The 23,154-nt window shown below is 56.3% G+C and overlaps 8 protein-coding genes across 8 annotated transcripts; 4 read left to right on the forward strand and 4 right to left on the reverse strand.

The window, feature by feature from the left end:
* Positions 1–5,319, forward strand: C8Q71DRAFT_757038 (WD repeat-containing protein). Its single transcript, XM_047923649.1, has 19 exons — positions 1–220; positions 279–425; positions 483–624; positions 671–764; positions 813–876; positions 938–1,408; positions 1,471–1,921; positions 1,975–2,553; positions 2,612–2,702; positions 2,758–2,922; positions 2,971–3,176; positions 3,237–3,364; positions 3,421–3,482; positions 3,534–3,663; positions 3,711–4,016; positions 4,069–4,315; positions 4,370–4,623; positions 4,677–4,878; positions 4,930–5,319. The coding sequence occupies exons 1-19, from the start codon at positions 140–142 to the stop codon at positions 5,292–5,294; spliced, it is 4,185 nt and encodes a 1,394-aa protein (XP_047779331.1). The 5' UTR covers positions 1–139; the 3' UTR covers positions 5,295–5,319.
* Positions 5,320–5,372: 53 nt separating this feature from the next.
* C8Q71DRAFT_757043 (mitochondrial carrier) lies at positions 5,373–7,291 on the forward strand. Its single transcript, XM_047923650.1, has 9 exons — positions 5,373–5,739; positions 5,791–5,905; positions 5,960–6,068; positions 6,119–6,182; positions 6,237–6,392; positions 6,446–6,724; positions 6,783–6,911; positions 6,966–6,992; positions 7,046–7,291. Exons 1-9 carry the CDS (start codon positions 5,737–5,739, stop codon positions 7,088–7,090), a joined length of 927 nt encoding a protein of 308 aa, XP_047779332.1. The 5' UTR covers positions 5,373–5,736; the 3' UTR covers positions 7,091–7,291.
* Positions 7,292–7,623: 332 nt separating this feature from the next.
* Positions 7,624–9,245, forward strand: C8Q71DRAFT_857479 (uncharacterized protein; the record flags this gene model as incomplete). The annotated part of the gene is made up of 6 exons (XM_047927417.1): positions 7,624–7,703; positions 7,756–7,906; positions 7,961–8,184; positions 8,237–8,281; positions 8,333–8,813; positions 8,877–9,245. 6 exons carry the CDS (start codon positions 7,624–7,626, stop codon positions 9,243–9,245), a joined length of 1,350 nt encoding a protein of 449 aa, XP_047779333.1.
* Positions 9,246–9,539: 294 nt separating this feature from the next.
* Positions 9,540–11,524, reverse strand: C8Q71DRAFT_723481 (mitochondrial amino-acid acetyltransferase; the record flags this gene model as incomplete). The annotated part of the gene is made up of 3 exons (XM_047921586.1): positions 9,540–11,255; positions 11,309–11,377; positions 11,432–11,524. 3 exons carry the CDS (start codon positions 11,522–11,524, stop codon positions 9,540–9,542), a joined length of 1,878 nt encoding a protein of 625 aa, XP_047779334.1.
* Positions 11,525–11,711: 187 nt separating this feature from the next.
* C8Q71DRAFT_907197 (uncharacterized protein) lies at positions 11,712–13,678 on the reverse strand. Its single transcript, XM_047928946.1, has 6 exons — positions 13,198–13,678; positions 13,119–13,139; positions 12,689–13,052; positions 12,521–12,632; positions 12,213–12,474; positions 11,712–12,162 (listed from the first exon to the last, which is right to left on the reverse strand). Exons 1-6 carry the CDS (start codon positions 13,285–13,287, stop codon positions 12,043–12,045), a joined length of 969 nt encoding a protein of 322 aa, XP_047779335.1. The 5' UTR covers positions 13,288–13,678; the 3' UTR covers positions 11,712–12,042.
* On the forward strand, positions 13,679–17,598 carry C8Q71DRAFT_757052 (uncharacterized protein). The gene is made up of 16 exons (XM_047923651.1): positions 13,679–13,870; positions 13,950–14,009; positions 14,063–14,137; positions 14,197–14,339; positions 14,390–14,525; positions 14,580–14,588; positions 14,639–14,731; positions 14,787–14,927; positions 14,979–15,298; positions 15,353–15,821; positions 15,872–16,493; positions 16,544–16,723; positions 16,777–16,783; positions 16,844–16,984; positions 17,040–17,099; positions 17,161–17,598. Exons 1-16 carry the CDS (start codon positions 13,832–13,834, stop codon positions 17,468–17,470), a joined length of 2,805 nt encoding a protein of 934 aa, XP_047779336.1. The 5' UTR covers positions 13,679–13,831; the 3' UTR covers positions 17,471–17,598.
* On the reverse strand, positions 17,599–20,315 carry C8Q71DRAFT_757056 (beta-glucan synthesis-associated). The gene is made up of 11 exons (XM_047923652.1): positions 20,059–20,315; positions 19,948–20,001; positions 19,695–19,888; positions 19,098–19,641; positions 18,813–19,049; positions 18,712–18,756; positions 18,533–18,662; positions 18,402–18,475; positions 18,243–18,353; positions 18,021–18,190; positions 17,599–17,965 (listed from the first exon to the last, which is right to left on the reverse strand). The coding sequence occupies exons 1-11, from the start codon at positions 20,224–20,226 to the stop codon at positions 17,866–17,868; spliced, it is 1,827 nt and encodes a 608-aa protein (XP_047779337.1). The 5' UTR covers positions 20,227–20,315; the 3' UTR covers positions 17,599–17,865.
* Positions 20,316–20,755: 440 nt separating this feature from the next.
* C8Q71DRAFT_857484 (beta-glucan synthesis-associated) lies at positions 20,756–23,056 on the reverse strand (the record flags this gene model as incomplete). The annotated part of the gene is made up of 11 exons (XM_047927418.1): positions 20,756–20,849; positions 20,906–21,078; positions 21,132–21,242; positions 21,297–21,373; positions 21,429–21,558; positions 21,621–21,665; positions 21,722–21,931; positions 21,983–22,526; positions 22,580–22,770; positions 22,830–22,877; positions 22,931–23,056. The coding sequence occupies 11 exons, from the start codon at positions 23,054–23,056 to the stop codon at positions 20,756–20,758; spliced, it is 1,749 nt and encodes a 582-aa protein (XP_047779338.1).
* Positions 23,057–23,154: the final 98 nt, after the last annotated feature.

A 23,154-nucleotide genomic window follows, 5' to 3' on the forward strand; every position in this document is an offset into this window, starting at 1 on the left:
GCGCCCGCCGTGCGCGACCATCCCAAATCCATCCACCACTCATGTCCGCTTGAGCCTCTTCGTGCTCCCGTCTGCCGTGCTGCTCGCAAAATACAGAGGCCCGGGCTGCTTCTGAGCGGCGGACATTACTTCCGAAGCCATGCTGGACCTCCTGCAGGCCTATACGGGCTGCCCCACCACGGGCCTGCAATTCCTCGCCCTGCCCCGCGAGACTCTGCTGGTGGGCATGTGTCTATCACTGACGGCCAGACGTTCGCTGACATGATCTCGTACTGCAGCTGCACCCATCGCTAGACAGTATCATCATCCTTAATGCACGCACGTTAGCCTTCCTCCGTGCCCTCACTTTCTGGGAGGTCTTTCCAGGCACCCGGCACATCGCTGGATCTGTCAGTTGTCTGACCATAGATTCTGGAATGAAGCTTGTATGTGACATGGTGAAACTCTATGCATGCTCCTGTCAGACTGAGTGAATATGCTAGGTCGTGGCTTCTATGGCTTCTCGTGTCGCCGTCTGGTCGCTGTCCACTGCAGGAGGATACCAGGTGCACGACTCGTGGCGACTACACTCTTCACTTGTTCTCCCTCAGGAGCAAGAGGTTACGGCCCTAGATTGCAAGTCTGGTCAGTCATGCCTTACCTTCCCGCGAACCTTGCTGAGGCGTTCTAGGACTGCTGGCCGTCGGCACACAATCAAGTCTATCTGTCTACACACTCATTTTAGAGAACGACCTGCCTACTTGGTCGCGAAAGTGGACATATCCGTAAGCCTGTCGTCTATCACACCGGAGGCTGTCTTGACATATTCGCAGTACGAAATCACTAGCTCGCGTACGATTCTCACCCTCCTTAATGTACATTGCAACCACGTCGACCGTACGCACTGCTGCATATATGCTTCTTACACGCGGCACTGACTTCTTTCGCCCGTCTGCAGCACGATACTATTGTCCGCCTACACCTTACCACCTCCGGCCGCCGAACCCAGGTTATTCCGCACCCGCGACCTGTCTCCGACATACGCTGGCGTAATCCTGGCACACACGCACAGAACCGCAATGACGATCCGATCCTATACACAACCACAACGGATGGCACTCTTCGTGTATTCCTCTCCGTGCTTGATGCGCCGCAGCGTGTGCAGCTGCACGCCGCTCTCGATGCGGCGAGCTCCATACCGCTCTCCTCCCAGTTGAATTCGTTGGAAGGCGACGGAAGGATGATATCGAGTAGCGTGTTTCCGCTCGACCGTGATGCAGTTCTCAGCATGCTGAAGGGCGTGAGTGGGGGCGCGCAGAGCGCGGAGGAGGACGCGCGGAGCAGGCGGGTACGAGAGATCGCGGAGGAGGGGTGGGACTTGTTCCTGCGTGTCCTCGCGGACGGTTCGTTAGTTGTCCAAGCAGTTGCTGTGCGTGTTGTTTCTGCGAATCCATCCCACTTCTCACTGAGACTTGTAACCCGCCGCCCCAGAATATCGACCGACGCCCACCCACGCTGCTCAAGCAGTTCACCTTACTTCAATCGCCTCCGGGACTCCTCCCGTCCCCTCCTCCAGCGCACCTCTACGTCCTCCCCGCTCCATCTGACCCTGGGACGCTCACATTGGTTACTTCCCCTCCTCTCGCCGCCTACGTCCTTTCGCCCCTCCCGTTCTTCGATGCGCGTGCAGATGGACTCAGGCTCGTCGCGCGTGGTGCTGACCAGATACTGCAGGACCCCAGAGAGGCTGTCGATCATAGCAGACGCGAGGTAGTCAGGTTTGTACGGACACCGGAGGGAGAAGGCGTTGGGGCGGTATATGCGGATGGGAGCGGCGAGGTCTGGTGCCTGAAGCGGGGCGGAGGCGGACTGCAGAGGAGAGGGAAGTGGCGCGTAAGTGAGGAGGCAGATAAAGTCGACCAGGTCGTAGTGCTCGATGGAGGTTCGTCGCAAGTCCCTGGTCTTGTTGTCTCCATTGACTGAGCCGATGTACAGGCACTTGTTTTGTCACGTACGCGTCCCAGGCAGGTCGTCTTACCCTCCACACACCCGCACCCGCCACGCTATCCGTCCCGCCCCTCGTAGCCCTCTTCTCCCTGCCAGTACCCTCTTCCTCCCCAACCTCCCTATCACGCACCATCCTAGCTGTCACAGAGACTCATACCATCCTTGTCATCTACGCCAACCTATCCCCCGAACCCGCCCTCGCCATCCGACTCGAGAGCTCACTCCCACTACCGACCCCTCCGCGGATGATCCTCCCGGTGGACCCCATGGCCTGGAGCGGCACGCGCGGGGAGGCGACCGCGATGAGCGCAGATGCTCACGATACGCTGTTGTCGGTATCCGAGGATGGGGAGCTCGCTTTCTGGGTCCCTGAGAATGGGTTGCTGGACCTGCTGAGTGGAGAGGTCAAGCAGATGAACGGCGTGAAGGCTAATGGCACGAAGCCTAATGGTACGGTTGCCCACGGTGATACGCAGAGTAGTGGGTGGAGGTGTACAGGGCGGGTGCGGACGGGGAGGAAAGGGCTCAGCAGGGCAGCGTGTAGCTCTGCGAAGAAATCAGTTCTGGGTAAGCAATCTGTCGTCGGTGTGGACAATCCTCTCATGTGAACACCGCTCCCATCCAGTTGTGCCTACACCTGAAGGCGAGGAACTCACAATTTGGGATTCGAAGACCTCAGAGTTCTCTTCAGGGCTTGAGTATCAGGAATTACTGAGGTATATTCGGACCGCCTATCGCAGACCTTATCACCACTCATAACGTTACACCCAGTTCATCAGATCCTATCAACGACCTGGACTGGACTGCCACACCCGACGCACAATCGATCCTCGCCATCGGTTTCGCGCATCACGTCGAGCTGTTGGCGCAACAACGCATGACATACTACGACGACACCCCTGGCTGGGGACGTTGCCACACCATCGATATCGGAAGGTAAGTGTAGGTAGAAAGTACCCATTCTCCACAACTCACAATCATCAGGACGTTCCCGCACCCAATTGGTGACTCGATATGGTTGGCCCGTGGGTCATTGCTCGTCGGCGCGGGACACCACCTCTGTATCTTTGGCCAGCCAAAGTCGAAAACAGGCGACGAACGCAACGAGAGCCTGTTCGAGTTCGTTGCGCGCCAGAACGGCCCATTGGACGATTATCATCCGCAGATGATGCTCCAATGCTTGCTGTGGGGTAAGGACACATGCAATCATGCTGCGACTGTCTGAACTTTAATGCCGTTCAATGCCACAGAGAAAATCGAACTCGTGAAGCAAATCATCGTCAATCTAGCCAAGAACCTCGAGAGCGGAAGAAGTCCTTGGGAATGGCAGCGACTCCCTCTAGAAAACTTCTTCAAGAAAGACGAGGTCGTCAAGGCAGTCAGTGCTCGTCTCCCCTGTTCTGTGTGTCTTCACTGACAAACACTTTGTATCAGGCACATGCATCACGCAAGCCGCAGTACTCACTGCTCTTCAGCGAACCTGAAATGCAGAATGAGTGAGTATCCTTATGGATGTCCCTCGATCCATGCAGCTGACCTTAGTCCAGCGATGATGAGGATCCGTTCTCTCGATCTGTGGTCGAACATTTGATCGAGCGACTCGAAGAGAATCCGCTGCCTCACCTAACTCCCAATGAACATGCGTCTCTGCTGGTATTGATCCAGACAGCTTTGGAGGTAAGCAGACAATGACCTGACGGAAAGCCCTGACTGAGTCTGCGTAGATCGAAGAGCAACGACGCGCCCTCGACACCAACGGCGTGCGATACCTGATTTCCATGCGAGCGTACTACATCAGCCATAAGCGACTGTCTGCCCCAAGCACGCCTACGTCCGGTAAGACTGGCACGATAGACAAACGCATCAGACCGAGACAACGCTTGCGGTATCGCGACATGATCTGGGCGTTCCATAGTGAGAGTCAAGAACTGTTGCTATCTCAATCCGTGGCGGCTTGCAGTGGCAAGATGACGTGGTCTGAAGCCCGATCTTTGGGTGTGTTCTTGTGGCTGCGGTCTTGCGAGTCCATGGCGAGTACTCGCCCTCGCGTTCTGTCGCCGCGACTCATGTATTGCATTGCAGAAAGCACACATGGAAGTCGTTGCGCGCAACCAGTATATGGCAGGCGACAATCGTGACCCAACAGCATGCAGTCTCTTCTACTTCGCCCTGGGCAAATCGAAGCTCATGCTGGGCCTGTGGCGACAAGCGGCTTGGCATAAGGAGCAATCTCAAATGCTGAAGTTCCTCAACAATGACTTCACGCAGGCTCGTTGGCGCACTGCTGCTCTGAAGAACGCCTTCGCGCTGTTGAGCAAGCGACGGTTCGGTGAGTGCTACTTGTTGCCCGCGGTGGTTCCACTTCTTCATAGGTGCGATACAGAGTATGCCGCGGCCTTCTTCTTGCTCGGTGGAAGTTTGAAGGATGCAGTGAATGTTTGCATCAGGAACCTCGATGACTTCCAGCTGGCTGTTGCTATAGCAAGAGTTGTCGAGGGCGGTGACGATGGCCCCATTCTTCAAGCATTGCTCAAGGACACTGTGTTGCCCGTCGCATTCAGGGACGGGAATAGGTGGCTAGCCAGCTGGGCGTTCTGGCTGCTTCACCGACGCGACCTCGCCGTACGAATCTTGCTGGTAAGAGAACGTATATCCCCTTCCGAGGTTTCTATTGATGAGAGGTTGCGCAGACACCCCTACAAGACGTTGCGTCCGTGCTTGACGTGCGGATTACGGCGATCGGCGATCCGCACTATGATGACCCCAGTCTTGCATTGCTATTCTCGCAGCTGAAGTCTCGGACCCTGCAGACGGCCAAAGGCACCAGTGAGATTTCTGGGCGAACGGAGTTCAACTTTGTGCTCCAGATTGCCCGCGTGTTCTGCAGGATGGGTGAGTGCCGCTTGAATGACGCTCACTATACATCCTAATTTCGCTACGCAGGCTGTCATGTTCTGGCCTTGGACCTCCTCCGGAGCTGGTCATTCCAGCGACCATCTGTTGTCATCCCTGGTAGGAAGCCTCTGGCCCAAACTGAGCCTCCGAGCCCGGTGTCCACGCGTCTTGCACTGGAGCCTGCGCTGCGTCACAGGGCGTCGGTGTTCATCGACATGGACCCAGTCACTGCGCCATCTACTCGATCAACATCGCCTGTATCCAACGTCGTCGACTTGGGCGCACAACCTCCAAAGGAGCCAGAGAAAGAGGAAGGAGACACGATCGCTCGGAAGGCTGGGCTGGGTAGTTTGATGAAGACTGCTAAACAGAATGTCTCAGTACCAGAGTTCGATATGAATGCGTTCTTTTAGTATGTCAGTGTTCCATAGAGGGTTCGATTGCTTGCGTGTATACATATTGTCTCGGTGTCGCCGTGTATTCAGGTGAGTGTCTGGTCTGGTATAGCATACTAGCCGTGACGGTGACAGTAAGAGATCGATCATGATTGGCAAAACATTAGACATTCCGTCAGGGCCACTCGGCTGACCCTTGGAGTACGTATAACGGTAAGGTATAAACCGGGTGTGTTATTGCATGAGGTCGACCCTGGTCGACCGGGTCGGTACCCCGGACTGGGATTGCGGGGAAACACGCGGAGGAAATCACGCGCGAGTGACACGGACAAGCACGAGCGCCCATTGGCAGCTCATTATAGCCGACCAGATGCAGTCTGCGGCAGTCCTTCGCACATCCTGTTATATTTCCGACGGACGTCCTCGCCTCCGCAGGGTTCGCACTCTGTAACAGACCACCATGGTGAGTACGCGTCGTGCTCTGAGGGAGTGCTAACGCGCATCGCAGAGGCAGAGCGATACGTCGTCCGAAGAGGTGCTTGTAATCGCGAACGCGCCGACGTCGACGGCGGACTCGATCAAGTCGTTCCTTGCGGGAGGGTTTGGTGGTGTCGCCGCAGTACTCGTAGGTGAGTAATGGGCAGTTGTTTGCATGAGTCGCTGGAGCTGATTGGGGCTCACAGGTCATCCGTTCGACCTGATCAAGACGCGACTGCAGACAGCACCTCCGGGGACGTACACAGGAGCAGTCGATGCGGTCAGGAAGACTCTGGCGAGAGATGGAGCCACTGGGTACGCTCTCGGACTTTTGATCCTAATACTGGCATTGATCCTGTTTGCAGACTGTACCGCGGTGTCGTTCCACCGTTACTGGGCGTGACACCCATATTTGCAGTATCATTCTGGGTACGTCCGATTGGTCTTGCGTCCTTGGCTCATGTGTGCTGAGACGGCCTCAAGGCCTACGATATGTCGAAAGCACTCATTCTTGCTGTGACGCCAAACCGTAAAGATCAAACACTATCAATATCCGAACTTGCTACTGCCGGCTTCCTCTCCGCGGTACCCACCACACTCGTCACTGCGCCAGTCGAGCGTGCGAAGGTCCTGCTTCAGGTGAGTCGTCCTGCTCTACGTCATTGCACCTTCGACTGATCAAGACATTCTAGGTACAAGGGCAGGGACACGGTGGGCCTCAGTACAATGGCATGTTCGACGTCGTGAAGCATCTGTACAAGGAGGGTGGTCTTCGAAGCGTATTCCGAGGTTCCGCTGCCACGGTGGCACGCGACGGCCCTGGAAGCGCTGCATACTTTGCGGCGTACGAGCTCACGAAGCGTGCTTTGACCCCAGCCGGCTCGTCCTCTGGGGATCTGAACCTTGGCGCGATCATCATGGCTGGAGGGACTGCTGGCGTCGCGATGTGGTCCATCGCGATACCTCCTGATGTTGGTGTTTGAAGGTTGTTTGCTGGCAGTTGACTGACGACTGGGCGCGTGCCACTAGGTGTTGAAGTCAAGAATTCAGTCTGCGCCAACCGGGACATACTCTGGTTTCATGGATTGCGCACGGAAGACTATCGCTGCTGATGGTGTCGGTGCATTGTGGAAGGGCCTCGGTCCAGCTATGGCTCGGGTGAGTCTCAGTGGGCTTCTGAGCATGTAATCCACTGACATACGTCAACTTCAGGCATTCCCGGCAAACGCTGCGACATTCGTGAGTGCTCTTCTGCCTATTATGCTGGCGCATTTGTCTGACGACTGCAACAGTTGGGTGTCGAGGCTTCACGGAAACTCATGGACAAGTACTTCTGACGATCTCAGGCAAATCAGCAGGAGCGATGTACGATACCAATCAATGCTATCATTATTGCTGCAGAGTTCGCTTCCGACTCGGATCGGAGTCTCAGCTATAGAGCCTCCATTTCGTTGGCACGCCCTTGGGTAATCCATTTCAGGCCGTTCTGTAGGTATGTAGATGACCCTACAGCCAGTAATGACTAGGACTATCCATCACGCTGGGTATTGAGCTTGCCAGTCGTTGGCTTTAACTGCTGGCAGGGCAGTTGGATGCTTTGTGCCACAGTGCGCGGTCCCGTGACTACAATTTGGTTCCGTTTGGGATCGCGTCGCGTTGGCAGTGTGAATGACCGCCTCAAGGGCGTCAACTTCTTCTCTCCTTCTCTTCCCAACATCCATTTAAATTTCCCTCCTCACGACCTCTCACGAACTACGCGTCCGGACAGTGCTATCCACTTTTTATTCTCTGCACTACGCGTTGCGGACGCGCACGTATAACATCAACTCCAAATTGAGTGGCTACGAGCAGCCACAGCACTCAAAGCACGATGTCACGTCGGCAATCCTACGAGTCCGACAACACGACCAGAGGCAAGGCACGAAAGCCTAGATGTCTATCTGCTTGCCAGTATGTTAGCTTAGCTCGCTGGTGCCGCTTGCTGACTCCTGGCTTATTCTAGAATTGCTCGGAATGTCAAGAGCTTTGAGCTTTGGACAGCTCATCAGGGCTGTGAAGAAGTCGGGTACGACGACGTACCAAGGGAGATGCGCACCGTCGTGCACAATGTCTTTGACATCACCTCTCAGCTGCCCAAGGAGTGGCTGGGCACAGTACGTCCTTGGCCGCGGCGCGAGTAATGTACTTTTGTCTCATAGTAGTGACAGACAGATACCTCCCGACGCATGAAAACAGTGCTTCCCCCCGAATTTCTAGGTTTCATGAACACAGCCGGTAAAGCAGTCCCGGCCTTGTTCACCTCCCAGGTAGCGGAGAACGACAGCAAGCAGCTACTCAGCGAACTGCAAATCGTATTCAGTGCTTGGAACCGTATCAGGAAGATGCGTCAGTCTAGCCGCAAGTGGTCAGAGGCAGACTTTGCCGCAAATGTGTAGGTTGTCTTGTACTACCATGACGTTGTCGCGATTGAGAAACACTCTCAGCTACAATGTCATACGCAGTCCTGCCGTGCAACAAGGCGACTACCGGTATGTACCCACTTCTGGCATGACAATTTAATGGAGTAAGAACTTCAACAGCGCTCAATGCTCGATTGCGCTCCCTCAACCACTGTCGCTTTCTCGCATCAAGGCTGGCGACCTCCGTGTATTGAATGCCAAGACCGCCTCACCAGACTCATCCATCTTCATTCCGGCGCGTCACATGAGCCACCTGTCGTACGGCTCAAAGAGCCCGTACAAGGTGCTGCAGTCGCTGTCGAAAGGCAAGATGTCCACCAGCGGCAGCATCGGGGGCGAGTCGTCCTTCCGCTTTCAGAGCACGCCGTGCGCGAAACTGCCAGACACCCAAGGCTTCGAATTTGCGAGCACGTACTGGGAGGACAAAAAGCACCAATACATCGAAGATGCGCACCGCCAGAACAGGATGGCGACGGCGAGTGCCGTGAGACAGCTGCATGCCCTAGGCATCAATGCGCCCGTCTTCGGGCTCGTGTGGGCCCAGGGGACGGTCCGAGCTCATGTCGACTGGTGGGAGACCGACCCCAGGTCTGGTCAGCTGGTGAGTTTACGTCGTCACTTCGATGCTGAAGTCGTAAGTATTGAACAGTCCCCTTGCGCATAGATGATCCGTTCTGCCGCGTATGCGGGCACAAACCCAAGCAACCGCCGGACGAGCGGGGTCTTCCACGAGTGGAACCTAGAGGAGCCTGCCGACATCCTCCAGGTTTACCTCCTCATCAAGAAACTCGATCATTGGACCGTGAACGGCTTCCTTGACCGTGTCATCCAAGGTATTGAGCAACTCAAGGTCGACGTCCTCCGGGGACATCAGCTCGTGCCCTGGAAGAGGAAGGGCGATCTCGCCAAAGTGCTTGAGGCAAACGCGAACGCGCACCAGCTCAAGGGCACGCCGCGACCAAGCCTATCAATCACGCCCTCGAGTTCGCCCCCAAAGCGCAGATCAAGGAGGCGTGTTCCTCGCTCAAGCTGAGCCATGATCGTATGTGCACACTGTTTGTAATACCAGTGATGTTGCTTCGCTCTCGCATTTCTTGGAACGGATATGGAATGATCTATGGATGTGTATGTATGTAATAGTTACGAACTAATGCAATGTTGCTTCATTACGCGGAAAACAGGGTTAGTACAGGTTGGCTGTACATGGTCTATGGTCCAGGTCAACAAGCAAATAGAGATACAAAATGAGATAATGCAACAGCAAGTGACAACTCCTTCTTTCGTTCGATCCAGCGAGTCTATGTTGAGAGCGATTAATCAGAGTACACTACTTTTTCCAGCTCGAAGGTATCTTGTCGACGACCTCAGCCCAGTGCGTGAGCCGGCCATGCTCCCAGTCTTCCACGTACGACAGTCCCTGGCTGCCGCGGCGGCCCTCTATCGTCTTCAGGCGCACCTCCGCGTCGCACCAGAACAGCACCCAGCGGCCCATGCGGATGTGCCCGGAGCTGCGCTCGAAGTACCACTTGTTCACGGGGTTGTCCGCGCGGCTCCGCCAGACGAGGTCGCGTCCCTCGCCCTTGCCCTCCTTGCCCCCGTTCGGGTTCGCGGAGAAGGGCAGGCCGAGCCCGTACGACTCGTCGTGCAGCGCGACCCAGAGGAAGTCCACCGTGCCGTCGCCCTGGTGGCTCGGCAGCACCGCGAACTTGTCGAGGTACGTGATGGGCTCGCCGTCGGCGCCGTGCCCGCCCTCGCGCGTGACGACGGCAGCGCCGGCGTAGTCCCCTGCGACGATCACGTAGTCGAGGTGAGTTTCGAGGCGGTGCCAGAAAGACTCCTCATCTAGGATGCGCTGGAAGGACTGCTCCAGGAGGGCCTTGAGCTTCACCTTGTCAACATCCGCTAGGGTACGGATGACACGGACGGGCAGCCCCCGCCGGAGGAGCGTGGGGGTCGCAGGCGTGAGCTTGCGGTTACCTTGCAGCAGGGCGTGCGGAAGACTAGAGCTGACCGCGGGCTTGTTCGTGATGAGGTTCGCTATGAGCGAACTCGGTGAGCGGTGGGATACCATGACGGCGGATGAAGAGGGCGGCATGTACTCGAGACATGTGCGTGCGAGAGCCAGGTTAGACAATGCAGTAGGGTGCGAAGCACGCCAACGAGGATCGAATGTGTCTTGGATGTAAGGATACTCCGCGTTGAGGTTGACCAGGAGGTGAGGGAGCCCGGAGCGCGCGTAAGAAGGGACCCCGCCTTCTTTGTTGATAATCATCAGACGCAGCGGTGTCAAATCCATGTCTTCCGAGTGTCCGTCGAAGCCCGGGTCCCGACTGCGGCCATCCTGAGCCGCTGCTTCCACCATACCCCGGGTAAGCGCAGCGACGACGTCGCTCGCGTCCACCCTGACGGAGCGGCAGAACGAATCGAGTGCAAGGGGTGGGAGCACAGGGATCTCCCCTGCTTGGAGTGCAGAGCGAATGTGGACGAGGTCGGAGGGGAAGGTGTGTGCCTCTGGGACGACAAATCCTCGCTGTTGCTCCGCCAGTTCATCGTCCCCTGGTTTGGGGCCGAGACGGACGACAGCGCCGAGCACTGGACGCGCCTTCGCGCCTTGCTTCTCGAGTGCGTTCACGACGCGCATCGTCTCCTCCGACAGCGCGGCGCGCTCGCCTGCCTCGCCCTTCGGCAGGCTGTCGTTCTCCACGACGATGACGCTGACAAGCCCCAGCTTCTCGAGGTAGACCATACCAGTCGCGATACTCTCCAGCTGCCGGTCTGTGAACGGCGCCTGGATCTTCACCAAGGCCGTGCGCCGCACGATCGGATTGAGGATCGACGCGACGACGGGGCTCTGGAGCTGCTGGGAGATGTCCGGCGGAATAGCATCTTTCGTGCTGTGTTCTTGGATGGCAGTGGGGGCGGGCTCCTCCGTCGACTTCGCTGGGGCAGGCGATGGGGGCTTGGGACGAGGTCCGAATGAGGCGAGGTAGGACCGAGTGTCGCGCAGGGAGGGATTCGCGCGCAAGATAGACATTATGAAGTCCTGGGCGCTATGTCGTTAGAGGACTGCCGTGAACCTCGACGACCCGCACGAACCTTGTCGGAGGGATCGACATCTTCGGGCTCTGCAGGGGCTGGTGGCTGCCGCCAGTTGTTTCGTATCGTCTGCCGTACAGGTGTCAATCCTTGTCCTCATTGACGAGCGCATATCGGGCTTACAGCATAGAAGGCTTTGAACGTCTGCGCGGAGCGAGACTGGCTCGCCGCAGGCGCTATCCTGCAGGTGCCCTGGCGGACGGAGGGTGGGATCATAGTCTCAGACGAGCGGGGGACTGAGCGGGGAGACTGACAACGGGAAGGGTTTTATATGTCTCATGAGGAGGGCATGGTAGGGAGTATGTAAATGGGGGAGCGCGTGAGGACAATCTTCAGCTCGGTGACTCGGAGGCGCCCGTGCGGCACTGCACGCTCGCCTGCCCTGATTGGACATGTACACCGACGACGTTCAGCTTCCCGTTCGGCTCGACCAGCTGCTCATGGCCCCAAGCCTATGACCTTAATCCCTCGTCTACTGCACCCAACGGCGCATGTTGCTCAGTTATAGCACGTCACGCAATGTCTACTATAACTCATTACGCTGTCTATGATACATTGGCTTCGATACATTCCTCCGCTGCACGGACGGAGGTTTCTGCAAACAGCGTCAACGTGCCATGATGCGCGGACTTCATTCCTGATATCCGGTAGGACGCCTGCCTTAGCAATGCAAAGTCTCCGCAGCTGTATTGGCTGCGACCACAGGACGACCTGACGATCATCTGTCGGCGTCCTCATATGTGTAGCAGAATCACGGGGAGAACCGTAGTGATTCGCCTCATGACCGCATCCAGCGAGATCCCCATCCGGATCCAGAACGTCAATAGTCGAGTGTTGCGATGGTGGCGTTCGTCCTTGTGGGCGGTCAGAGAGGTATAGCCAAACGTAGACGACCGGCACTCACATTGCACATGACGACTATTATAGTGTCCTCGCTGAGCATGACGCACTCGAAGTCCTTCTCGCCGTCGCCCCTGGGCGGAATCATGGTGCGCATGTGGTAGGGCAGCGACGTCGCGACCTTGTCACCAAAGATGCCCTCTGGCATTTCTGTCTCGTCGCTCATCCAATGGTCTTCCGAACCAAATGTCTTCCCCTTCCTCTTCTCCTTCTCCCGGCTCCGGTGCCGCTCGACGATCGCGCGCAAATCGACCAAAGTCGTACACCTCGATGCATTTCGGCATCCCGCGCCATTTGCTGGCGGTGACGAACCGCATACCGAACACGTGGCGCGCCCACACATCAGAGTGGTGGCGGGGCTTGCGTATCATTTGCGTCTGGTTCGGGCCCCATTCGTCCCAACTGAACCGACGCTTTGTCTCGCCTTTGAGAGCGTCGACGTCCGAACGAAGAGTAACGAATGCATAAACTCTCCCAAACCGGAGAAAATAATAAAAGTAATCACCAACAATCGGTCTCCGCGGGCGGTGAAGAACGGGACCGGGGAGTCCGGATGTGATGTCCATCCAGGCTCAGAGTCTGAACGGATAGTGATGCCCAACGGCACAGCTTCGCGCACCATACTAGGGTAGTAGAACGCGCAGAGAAAGTCGGCCTCGTGCATTTTCACCAGTTCGCCAGTGCCCGCAAGGAAGTCGACGACTAGGAGCTGGGGCTCCTCCGCCGTCCGATCTCTCGCCTGGAGCTCGGCCTGGGTTAGACTCCGCTGCGCGAGCCCGAGGAGGACGTGCCGCTCAGATAGGAACGCAAAGCTGTACAATGTCCTGGCATCGCCAACGTAGCGCTGTGGACATCCTGTGAAGAGGGCATCAGCGTTTCATGGGCGAAGTCCGGGGAACGGCGAGCTTACGAGCTTGCAGACGCCGCCTGTCTTCCAGTTCCATATCACGACCTCAGTGGTAGCCCGAGAGGTATGAACAGTGACTGACCTCTCTGTATCTCACCAAGTCGGCACAGTTGAGTTCAGCGAAGACGCGCACGATGAGCTCTGTAGGTAGCTCGTCCACCTTTGATGCCATGTTGGACGGTTGACAATGGACGCGTCGCAAATTTTGTCCACCAGTTGTGGCCAGACGAAACCAGGAGGATATAGACAGTACTGTACTTCAGGGCTAGTCGGACAGTAGGCTGGCTGGCAAACATGATGCTCGCCTGGTCCTGTAGGAAGTAGACATGTCGGGTAGTATTGTGAGCGGCGGCTCAGCGTCAACAACTGCCCTACACGGCTTTGGCTCAATGCAGCATTTCCTGAGCCACGTTCAGCCCGCCCAAATCAGTGTACTGACCACCTACTGCCGAGTATTCAGCAGTCGGACGCACGCCCGCCGCAGTACGTGCGCCGTGGGCTGGAGGAGGGCAGGTGGGAGCAAAGATAGCGCGGCGAATGGGAGCGCACAGGAGGATCGCCGAAGTCACGGTAAACAGTCATCTGCGCCATAATTGCAGCCCAGAACGCGCCGGACGGGAACACGCTTGTATCATACCCTACTCGACCGCTGGCCACCAGCACCGTCGCGACCCACAACCGAACCTCCGTGAACGTGTCCTTGCCTCGAGGACGAGATGCCACCTGCAAGTCGTCGTGGTGGCGTAACCGCGAAGGTGAGGCTCTCCAGCCGATGTTTCCGATGAGGTCCCTGCGCTTGGTGAGTAAAATGTGAGTAACTGTTCTGTTATCTAGTTCTACCAGGAGGATATTGTCAGGCGAAAGGACGACCCCGGCTTGTATGGTATCGTGCTGGTACGTAGCCTTTCTGTGCGACTCATGCTGCGATACTGACTCCCCCATGTTAGCGATGTTGGCACGATGCTGAAGACCTCCCACCACCCGCAGAGAATGCTGACCCCCTGATGAGACCACTGCAGCCGGTATGTCGCAGCGAGCTCATGGACCAATCCTTCTCTGGACTCATCCACATGGTCTGTAGGGCGAGGTCGGCGTCTCCTACTTCCCTCGTCCTTCGCGTGAGATCCTGGCCGAATCCCAACTCGAACTCGTCGACCGAAATTACCAGCCTGGCGATCTGCTCAAATGTAGCATAGACGATGTGGCCTCGGGAGTTGTCACAGGGTGCGCATATTGTCAAGCTGGTCATGCACGCAGCTTACGTCGCGCGCCAGGATCGAAGTGAAGGGTCGCCTCGAGCACGCTATCAGTGGAGAGCCACTGCAAGAATGGAAGATCACAAGTGAAGTGCAGACCGCCATCGACGTAGACATGGGTGATTACGTCGTGTACGATGACTGGATCGGCCAGGTGAGACTGCATCCACCCTAATCAAATGATGAGCGATGCTGACTGCTTGAATAGGTCGTTGAGGTATGCATCGGTTCATGACTGGCCACAGTGTATGCTGACGGCAACCGCAGATGTTTGACGAGGCCGTGATAGATATGGGAAATGGGAACCTTGTCCGCGTTCCAGAGTTGAGTGCCCGGCTTGCCGTGGGGGAGAAGGGACAAGTCAGTACCTGCATCGTAGCCTCATTGCATTGACCAGTGCTCAGATATACCGCAGGATGTCCTACCACAACCTATGTCTGGTGTGCAAAGCCTCTTCGGGTTCCTATTGGGCAATGTACGTCCCAGCAACCAAGATACAGTCGTCGCCGTCAAGCGTACAGTACTCGCCATCGCATGGTTAGCTATCAACCAATCCGTACGTCCCTCGCTGTCCGGCGCGAACCTTCTCTCACCTATGAATGCACAGCTAGATCCAAAGGAAGCGCAGACCCGTCTGCGTCCGGCACGCTTTTGGTCTGGTCCGTTACTGAGCGACCTAACCCTCGTGCGCCGGAGAGCAGAGCAAGCCATCCGTGTAGGAGACCGTGTCGTCCTGAGGGACTCCACAGGAGTTCCAATGACCAAGCACGGTAAAGAGGACGACCCCAGTCATTTGTTGGAAGTGCGGACGTTCATTGTCAAGGAGACGCAAACGCTCGTGAATGTACTTTGGCAAGATGGTACCCGAGAAACACTGGATGCCAAGCAGACTATCCCATACCTGAACCCCGACGAGTACGACTGCTGGTGGGTTCTGTGGAACGCGCACATCAACCTCATTGCTGATGATCATGTTGTCAGGCCGGGAGACCATGTCATTTGGAAGACCGAAGACCAAAGGCGAGCAGCAATCGTCCAGAGCGTCAACGCCGTCGACAGGATCGCACAGGTCCGGTGCGAAGACAACAAACAAGTCGAGCTCGCCTCCCTGCTCGAGCTCGATCCGCACGGGACGTCCGACTGGTCCGCCGTTGCGCCCACAGACGGGCTGGGCGTCCACCGCGGCGACTTCGTCTTCATCCACAAGCCGGGCGCGACGAACGGCGCGGAGCCGCCAATGGTCCCCCGGATAGGCGAGGTGGAGGAGTGGGTCCGCGAGCCGCCTGTAGTCTCGGGAACCGGCCATCTCGGTGGCTGGAGGAGGGAGATGGCAGATATTGGGAACAAGATAGCAGAGAGGCGCGGGAGGGACCCAACTATTGAGGAGGGCGAGCTGCAACGCCCGCACAAGGGAGACACGCATCTCGATTGGTTTGGCGAGGTTGTGGACGTGAGTACCCAGTTGGACTGTGTCGTCTTACGTTTCTCAATCAAGTGCAGCTGCATCTGGACGGAGCAGTCGAGGTTGTCCTCCCAAGTGGCAGCACACAGGTCCTCCCGCTGCAGCGATTGACCAAGCTCGCGGACGGTCTCGAACAGATCGAAGAGCTCTGGGGCGACGATATCTCAGAAGGCGAGGAGGGGAGCGACATCGACGTCGAGGAGGACGTCGAGGTCTGGGAGATGGACGGAGAAGGGCAGTGGGTCGGGATGGATGATGAGGAAGACACCGGAGATTGGTCGACAGACGAGGGCGAGGAAGACAACAACATGGACGTCGACGACGAAGAAGGGTGGTCATCGTCAGATCCCACTGTACATCACGGGCAAGACCATGAGGTACCCCTCGCAGTGTCGTCCGACGTCGCGTCCGTTTCGCCACTCGAGAAAGTGGACGGCACCTCTAGATCTACGAGGCCAAAAACTCCCGATGTCCCACAAGACGCAACGGAGACGGATGACGCGGAGACAGCTGAGCCGGACTCACATTGGAAACGATTCGAGGTCCTATCATCTGCGCCTGCTGACCATGCCTTCTACACGTCGCCTCCGGCCCAGACCTCGCGAGGGTTCATGGCCCGTCTATCGCGAGAATACCGTGCTCTGCAGAGCAGTCTTCCAGGTATTTCCCCCGGATTACTGACACAGTTCTCGATCTGACCTAGTTCACAGAGTCGATTCTCGTCCGAGCGTATGAGGACCGGACAGACCTCCTGCGATGCCTGATCATTGGGCCGGAGAACACACCATACCAGGATGCGCCCTTCGTGATCGACTGGATGCTTGATTCGAACTTCCCGCAATCTCCGCCTATCGCGCACTTCTGGAGCTGGACGAACGGGAATGGCAGAGGTGCGTGGACATGTCGCAAACTTATTTGAATGCATGACTGATGGTCGATTCAGTGAACCCGTACGTGGCTGCCTATGGGTCGCAACAATTGCCACGCTGACTCATATTCATTGTTTGCAGTAATCTCTACGAAGAGGGTAAGGTCTGCCTGTCCATTCTCGGTACATGGGCCGGCGACAAGAGCGAAACGTGGAGCGCTGCAAGATCGTCTCTCCTGCAAGCCTTCGTCTCAATACAAGGGCTAGTGCTCGTGAAAGAGCCGTAAGTTGCGCATCTCCTATTTCGCCATTCAACGCTGATGACCGATGTTCTGTAGGTGGTTTTGTGAGCCTGCCTATGAGAAGCTCAGGGGAACAGAAGAGGGGATTGTGAACAGGTCAGTCTTTTGTTCTGCGTTCGCTCACACGACCACGGAGCTCATTATTGGCGGTTCTCAGTCGACTGTACAGCGAAAAGGCCTACGTGCTCTCACGCGGTTTCGTGCGTCGGGCACTCGAAATGCCATTGGGGGGTCTAGAGAAGGAGATCCACTGGTTCTACTACACGAAGGCCAAGCTGGCGAAAGTGCTCAATGACGCCCGTGCATTGATTGAGAAGAGCAAGACCTCGAAAGAGGAGACGGAGGCCGACCGGGAACTCGCCGTCCCGAGGTTGACCGGAGGAGGCATCATCGCATTGGAACGGACACTAGCCAAGCTTCAGGCACTTCTGGACGCCCCTCCCAAGGTGCCTGCCGCGCAGAGCTGAACGACCTCTCTGCCGCACGGTTCTAGGTCTGGGGTCTCGGGAATGTTTCGTCGCATGATATTTGTTTAGCACACTGCTGTTGTTTTCGTAGTCCAACTTATCATAGAGCAACCTCAATATCCCATCGTGCACGATGTGTACATGGCCAGGGAAAGTAGGCCTGCAATCTATTCTGGCACTCCTCATTCAGAGAATATTTACACAATAAGCACTAGTAGCGCATCGTTGAGAGCGAAAGAAGCGAATGCGACAGAAACATGTAATGCTAGGGATGAAGGCAGATGGGCACAGTGAGCGTCCCATTAGGGTACCAAGGGCGTACGTATGAGTATCGAGCGGACGACTATGAAGATGCAAGTAACTACGAGTGACAGACATATAGGCATGGACATACATCATGATGAACAGTCGTCGATTAGGCTGTTCTTCGGGATGACCTGGCCGAAGTCGTCAACCCAAGTCGTAAGGTTCGGGTTAGTGTAAGCCGGGAGATATCTGCGGTTGTGTCAGTCGTGCTCGAAACTCCGCGCTGAATCAAAAACAAACTCACGTCTCGATGTACGCTGCCGTAGGGAAGTCGTCCGGATCACAGCCGTAGTTCTTGTTGTCAGGGTCCTGGTAGACACGAATCCAGTCTATGCGCATGATGGACGGGAACGGCAGATTTGCGAAGTCGACGGTGCCGAAGTTCTCGGACATACCGAAGTTCGTGATGAGATACTGAGGTATACAGATGAGCGAACCGCGGTGTTCAAAGCAACGCGGAACATACCATGGGCTCCTGAGGGATTGGACGAGCGCTGATCTCAGTCACGGAGTCGGCGCCGACACCTCCAGCCTGAAGCGTCCATGCTACTTGATTGTTGTTGATCCAGGAAATGTACTACGACGCACGGTCAGAGAAGATGTCATTCAATAAGGCCAGACCTACCGCATCATCGAACCCGGGCTTATACTGAACACCGTAGACAGCGTATCCACCTGTCTCCTCGTACGCATTCTGATCTGTGAGGAGTTTAGGTCTGGCAAGAAAGGGATCACATCGACTATAGGTGGACTTACCAGTGTAGCTTACCGCCGAAGTCGCTTGCTGGTAGACACCACCCAGGTAGCTATTCAGAAACGTGTCCGTCTCGTTCTTGATAGAGTAGTTATCCGTAGTGTTGGACCACAGGTACTGGTGGTTGTAGGGCTGTACATTCATTAGTATGAATAGCATGCCTTTGAGACAGCGTACGCACTGCCCACTGTCCAGACTGGGAAACTGCACCCATGCCATTGGTGATCTGTTCGGAGCGCAATGAGCATCGGGGCATGATGTAAGTGGAAACTACACGCATACCGTAGCCTCGAAGATATCGATTTCGGGGGCAGCACGCCCGACGTAAGTGCCGTCCTGGTGCATAGGTCCAGGATGCGATGAACCGGCGCAAGTGCAGCGGGACAGCCGCTGTCCAGGCTGATATGAGAGGACATCGCCGTACGCCGGGTCACCATTCTCGGTAGCAGCTATTGGAAGCCCGTTCTTCGTTTGATTCGCAAGAGTGCCCACGTCGCAAGAATCATACGTGTAAGGCCACTGTTTGCAGGTCAGGAAAGTACATGTACAAGCTATTGCAAGACTGACCATGCCGTCCAGCGAAGCACCATAGCCCGCACGACCCAGATTGCCCATCATCCAGACAGCAGGCCAGAAACCCATGATGTTATTGGTGCCTGGGAGTGAAACGCTCGCCTCGACAAGACCGCCGGTGAAGCAAAACTTGTTCCATGTCGTCATCATGCCGCTGGTGAAGTTGAGGCCATTCTTGGCTTTCTGGGTCATGGTGATCTCCAAGCTCCCATTCTTCGTCGTGATCGCTGTCGGATCGAGCCACTCCAGGTTGTTCGTGGACCAATAGTGCATATCGACCGCTTCCCAATAAGGATCATCACCAGGCCAGAACGTACGTCCCTCCACTTCGAATTCATCACTGAAGATCAGCTCCAATGTCTTCCCGTTTACATAATCAGTCTTGGTGCGCGCTTCCGTAGGGGTATGCTTGTCAACCATCCCGTAGTTGCCAATGAGAGACGGAATCTGGCCCGATGCGTTCACTCCACCCAAATTGAAGCCGCCTGCGCGCGACTGCGACTTCTTAGTGAAATGGCTGATAAGCGGGTAACCCGCACTGCAATACACGCGTGAGTAGGCGCACCACCGGAGAAACGTCGTGGGACGCACAAAAGCGTGACCGTGCCGACTGCAAGTATCAGCAAGCAGCCAAGGTTGGTGGTTCCTCTGTACGTGAAGATGTTTCCACCCTGGTCATTCTTGCGGTCGCGCCGGGGGTCGGGGTTGTGGAGGTAGTCATCACTTTCTGGCACGTCGGGCGTAAGGTACGCGCCCCAAGACGTCGGATCCGGCGAAAGAGAGAACTGCACAGAAACTGTGAGACGAACAGCATTGAGTATGAATAGCGGGTGTAGCAACGCACCTTGTCCGATATCGAAGGTGCTACACTAGCCGCATAGCGAGACTGACCATCGTTCTGACGGGATGACTATGTGAGCAACCACTGGCCGCTCTGGATCCGCGCGCTACACACCAGTGATGCGTTACTGGCCATGCTATGCAGCGAGCGGGGAGAAGAGCCTGACGCGGCCTGCACGCCGTTTGGAGGCATTCTCGACGACTGCGGTGCCAAGAGATTGGTGGTAGAAGGAGAGTCGGATTGCATGTAGCGTCTCTGAGAGTTGGGACCCAGAGATGCCATGGTTGCTGCCGTACGCGGGGAGGAGGCTGCGGGGAGCGACGAAGGGTATAAGGGGAGAGACGATACAGAGAGGAAGCGTTTCTGGCCTACATCCACCCGATGGAAACAACTGTTGCCAGCGCCACCGCTTCCTCTCCGCTGCAGCCCCGCTTGTCTCTCCGCACGGGCCGCACCTCCTGGCCAATCATCTTGCCGCACGCCCGTCTCTTTCGGCCGGCAAACACGCGGCGACTCAAAATGCCTGCACTGGTTGAGATGGCCGTGTCGTGCGCCATGTGCAGATGCCGGTCCAAGCGGCCGTTGGCGACGAGCGACCTCCAACGAAGACGGCTTGCGAAGCTCGACAGGCCAGTGGGCTGCGCCCTGCTGCGTGTGGTGCAGGAGTCTGGAACGCGACCGACGAGGTACCGGAAGCTACGAACGGCCAACTTAATCCCATTAAGCAACTCAGAAATAGCGGCGACATCACACACTACACTAATAGTATACGAATACATACAGTCCGTTAATGTCCATCGCGTCATAAAGCTCAACAATCTCCAGCCCAGTGGTTCCCTGGGAAAGGCTCGCCATACTGTGTTTGCCAGTCCGTGTAGTTCGGGTTTGTGTACGCGGGCTCATACCTGTATGGATTCTGCTATCAGTACCGCCACCACATCAGTTATGACCAGACACATACGCCTTGATGTAGGTTGCGGTCGGTGCGTCGGGAGGATCGCAGCTGGTCTTGATGTTGTTCGGGTCTTGATAGACACGAACGTAGTCCACGCGCAGCGTCGTCGGGAACACAAGGTGTGCAACATCAACGAACCCTCCGAAGCCTTCAGATATACCCAAGTTGATGATGATGTACTAAAGAAAGTACTCCTTCAGAGCCAGAGCCAACAGAAGTCAAGAGAACGTACCATTGGTTCCACCGAAACCAGTCTCTGACCAATGTCAACTTTATCGCTTGGCCCGACAGCAGACTGCTTGAGCGACCACGACACTACGCCGCTGGAGACCCAGGTGATATACTGCGTTCCATGTGTCAGTTTATCCTGAATGCCTTAAAGTGACACATAGCTTACCGCGTCATCGAAACCATACTCGTATTGATAGCCGTATATCGAATATCCACCACCCCCAAGTTCCCAGGCAGTTTGAACTATGCATTACCATGGATGAACAACACCCAATTCCACCAAGGGCAGAGTCCTCACCTGTGTTACTTACACCGGAACTCGCTTCTTGGTATGAACCACCGGTGTAACTGTTCAGGCTCGTGATGCTAGAGTCTGCGATATCGATGTAATCCGAGCCATTCTGATACTGATGGTTGTAATCGAACGGCTATGGCAAACTGCGCATCAGTGCCCAAGCCCGTACTGTCGACAAGCCAGGTCACGACATACCGCCCATTGTGCAGACTGGGAGACCTGACCAATACCACCTCCAGACTACGCACATGGTGGAAGGTCAGTGACACGCTGGAGGCGACCGACGTGCTACGTACCGAGCCCTCAAACACATCAATCTCAGGTGCAGACCGTCCGACGTACGTCCCATCATCGTGCAGAGGTCCTGGGTGAGATGCGCCTGGGCATGTACACCGCGAGAGCTTCTGTCCAGGCAACCAGGAGAAGGTGGCCGGGTTGTCAGGGACGCCGCCCAGCGACTGATTCTTAACTGTGCCTACGTCGCACGTGTCGTACGAGTATGGCCACTGAATACGAGATAAGCGATTGTAGGGACTGCAGACCGAACGCGAACTCACCATACCCTCAAGACTCGCACCGTAGCCTGCACGCCCCAGGTTGCCCATAGTCCATATAGCTGGCCACAGGCCGACGACGTTGGGAGCACCGGGAAGCGACACGTTGACCTCCAGCATGCCGCCCTGGAAGCAGAACTTGTTCCACGTCGTGATCATGGAGCTCGTGTAGTTCAAGCCATTCTTCGGCTTCTCCGACATCGTGATCTCGAGCGCGCCGTCCTTCGTCGTGACAGCCGTGGGGTCGAGCCATTCCAAGTTACCCGTCTGCCAGTAGTGCAGGTCGACCGCCTCCCAGTACGGGTCGTCGCCCGGCCAGAACGTCCGCCCCGGAGTGTTGAACTCGTCGCTGAAGACCAATTGCCAATCGTTGCCGTTCACGTAGTCCTTCTTCGTGCGTACTTCTTGTGGTGTCTCAGGATCGATGAGACCATAACCGCCGATGAACGTTGGTATTTGGCCCGATGCGTTGATGCCGCCCACGTTGAAGCCACCATTATTCGACTGCTTATGCTGCGTGAAGTGAGAGATGATGGGGTATCCAGCGCTGGCGACGACGTAAGCTTGAGGACGGTCGCTGATCACTACGAGACCACCTACAAGAGCGCGAGGATTCCACAGAAAAGGACTGCTAAACTGCCAATATTCACAAGACCTCTCCAGGTGAAGATGTTCCAATCTCGGTCTTTGCCTCGTTTCCGTGGGTCGGGATTGTGGATGTAGTCGTCGTCTTCCGCAATACCCGGCGCGATAGCTGAGTTCCACGACCGCGGATCGGGCGAGAGGTTAAACTAGTCATTCATTAATCCTGCGTCAAATAGTCTATCATGCTTCTCAAGTTCGGGCGAACCTTCTCAGTCACCCCTGACGACGACACGCTCTGCGAGGAGAATCGACTCTGCCATTCCAGCTTGAGCCCCGGTATCAAGGCATCACGAGAAGCGCACAAACCGAGTTAGGCGCTTGCCCATATGCAGCCTGTTGGGGGCTCGGTCGTGGTCGTGCAGTCAAAAGAGCGGTGTGCGAAGGAGAGGCAGGGTGAGCAGGACCAAGGGGAGGCTTGCGCGAGAGGGGCATCGCTGGGGAGGACCTTGGTCAAGGGCCACAGATCGAGGACAACAGACGGGGCAGCGGGAGAGACGCGTATGATCCGCATTTCGGACAGAGCATGGTTT

The sequence above is a fragment of the Rhodofomes roseus genome, assembly GCF_022264815.1.
Source record: "Rhodofomes roseus strain CIRM-BRFM 1785 chromosome Unknown C8Q71scaffold_9, whole genome shotgun sequence".
Lineage (NCBI taxonomy): Eukaryota > Fungi > Basidiomycota > Agaricomycetes > Polyporales > Fomitopsidaceae > Rhodofomes > Rhodofomes roseus.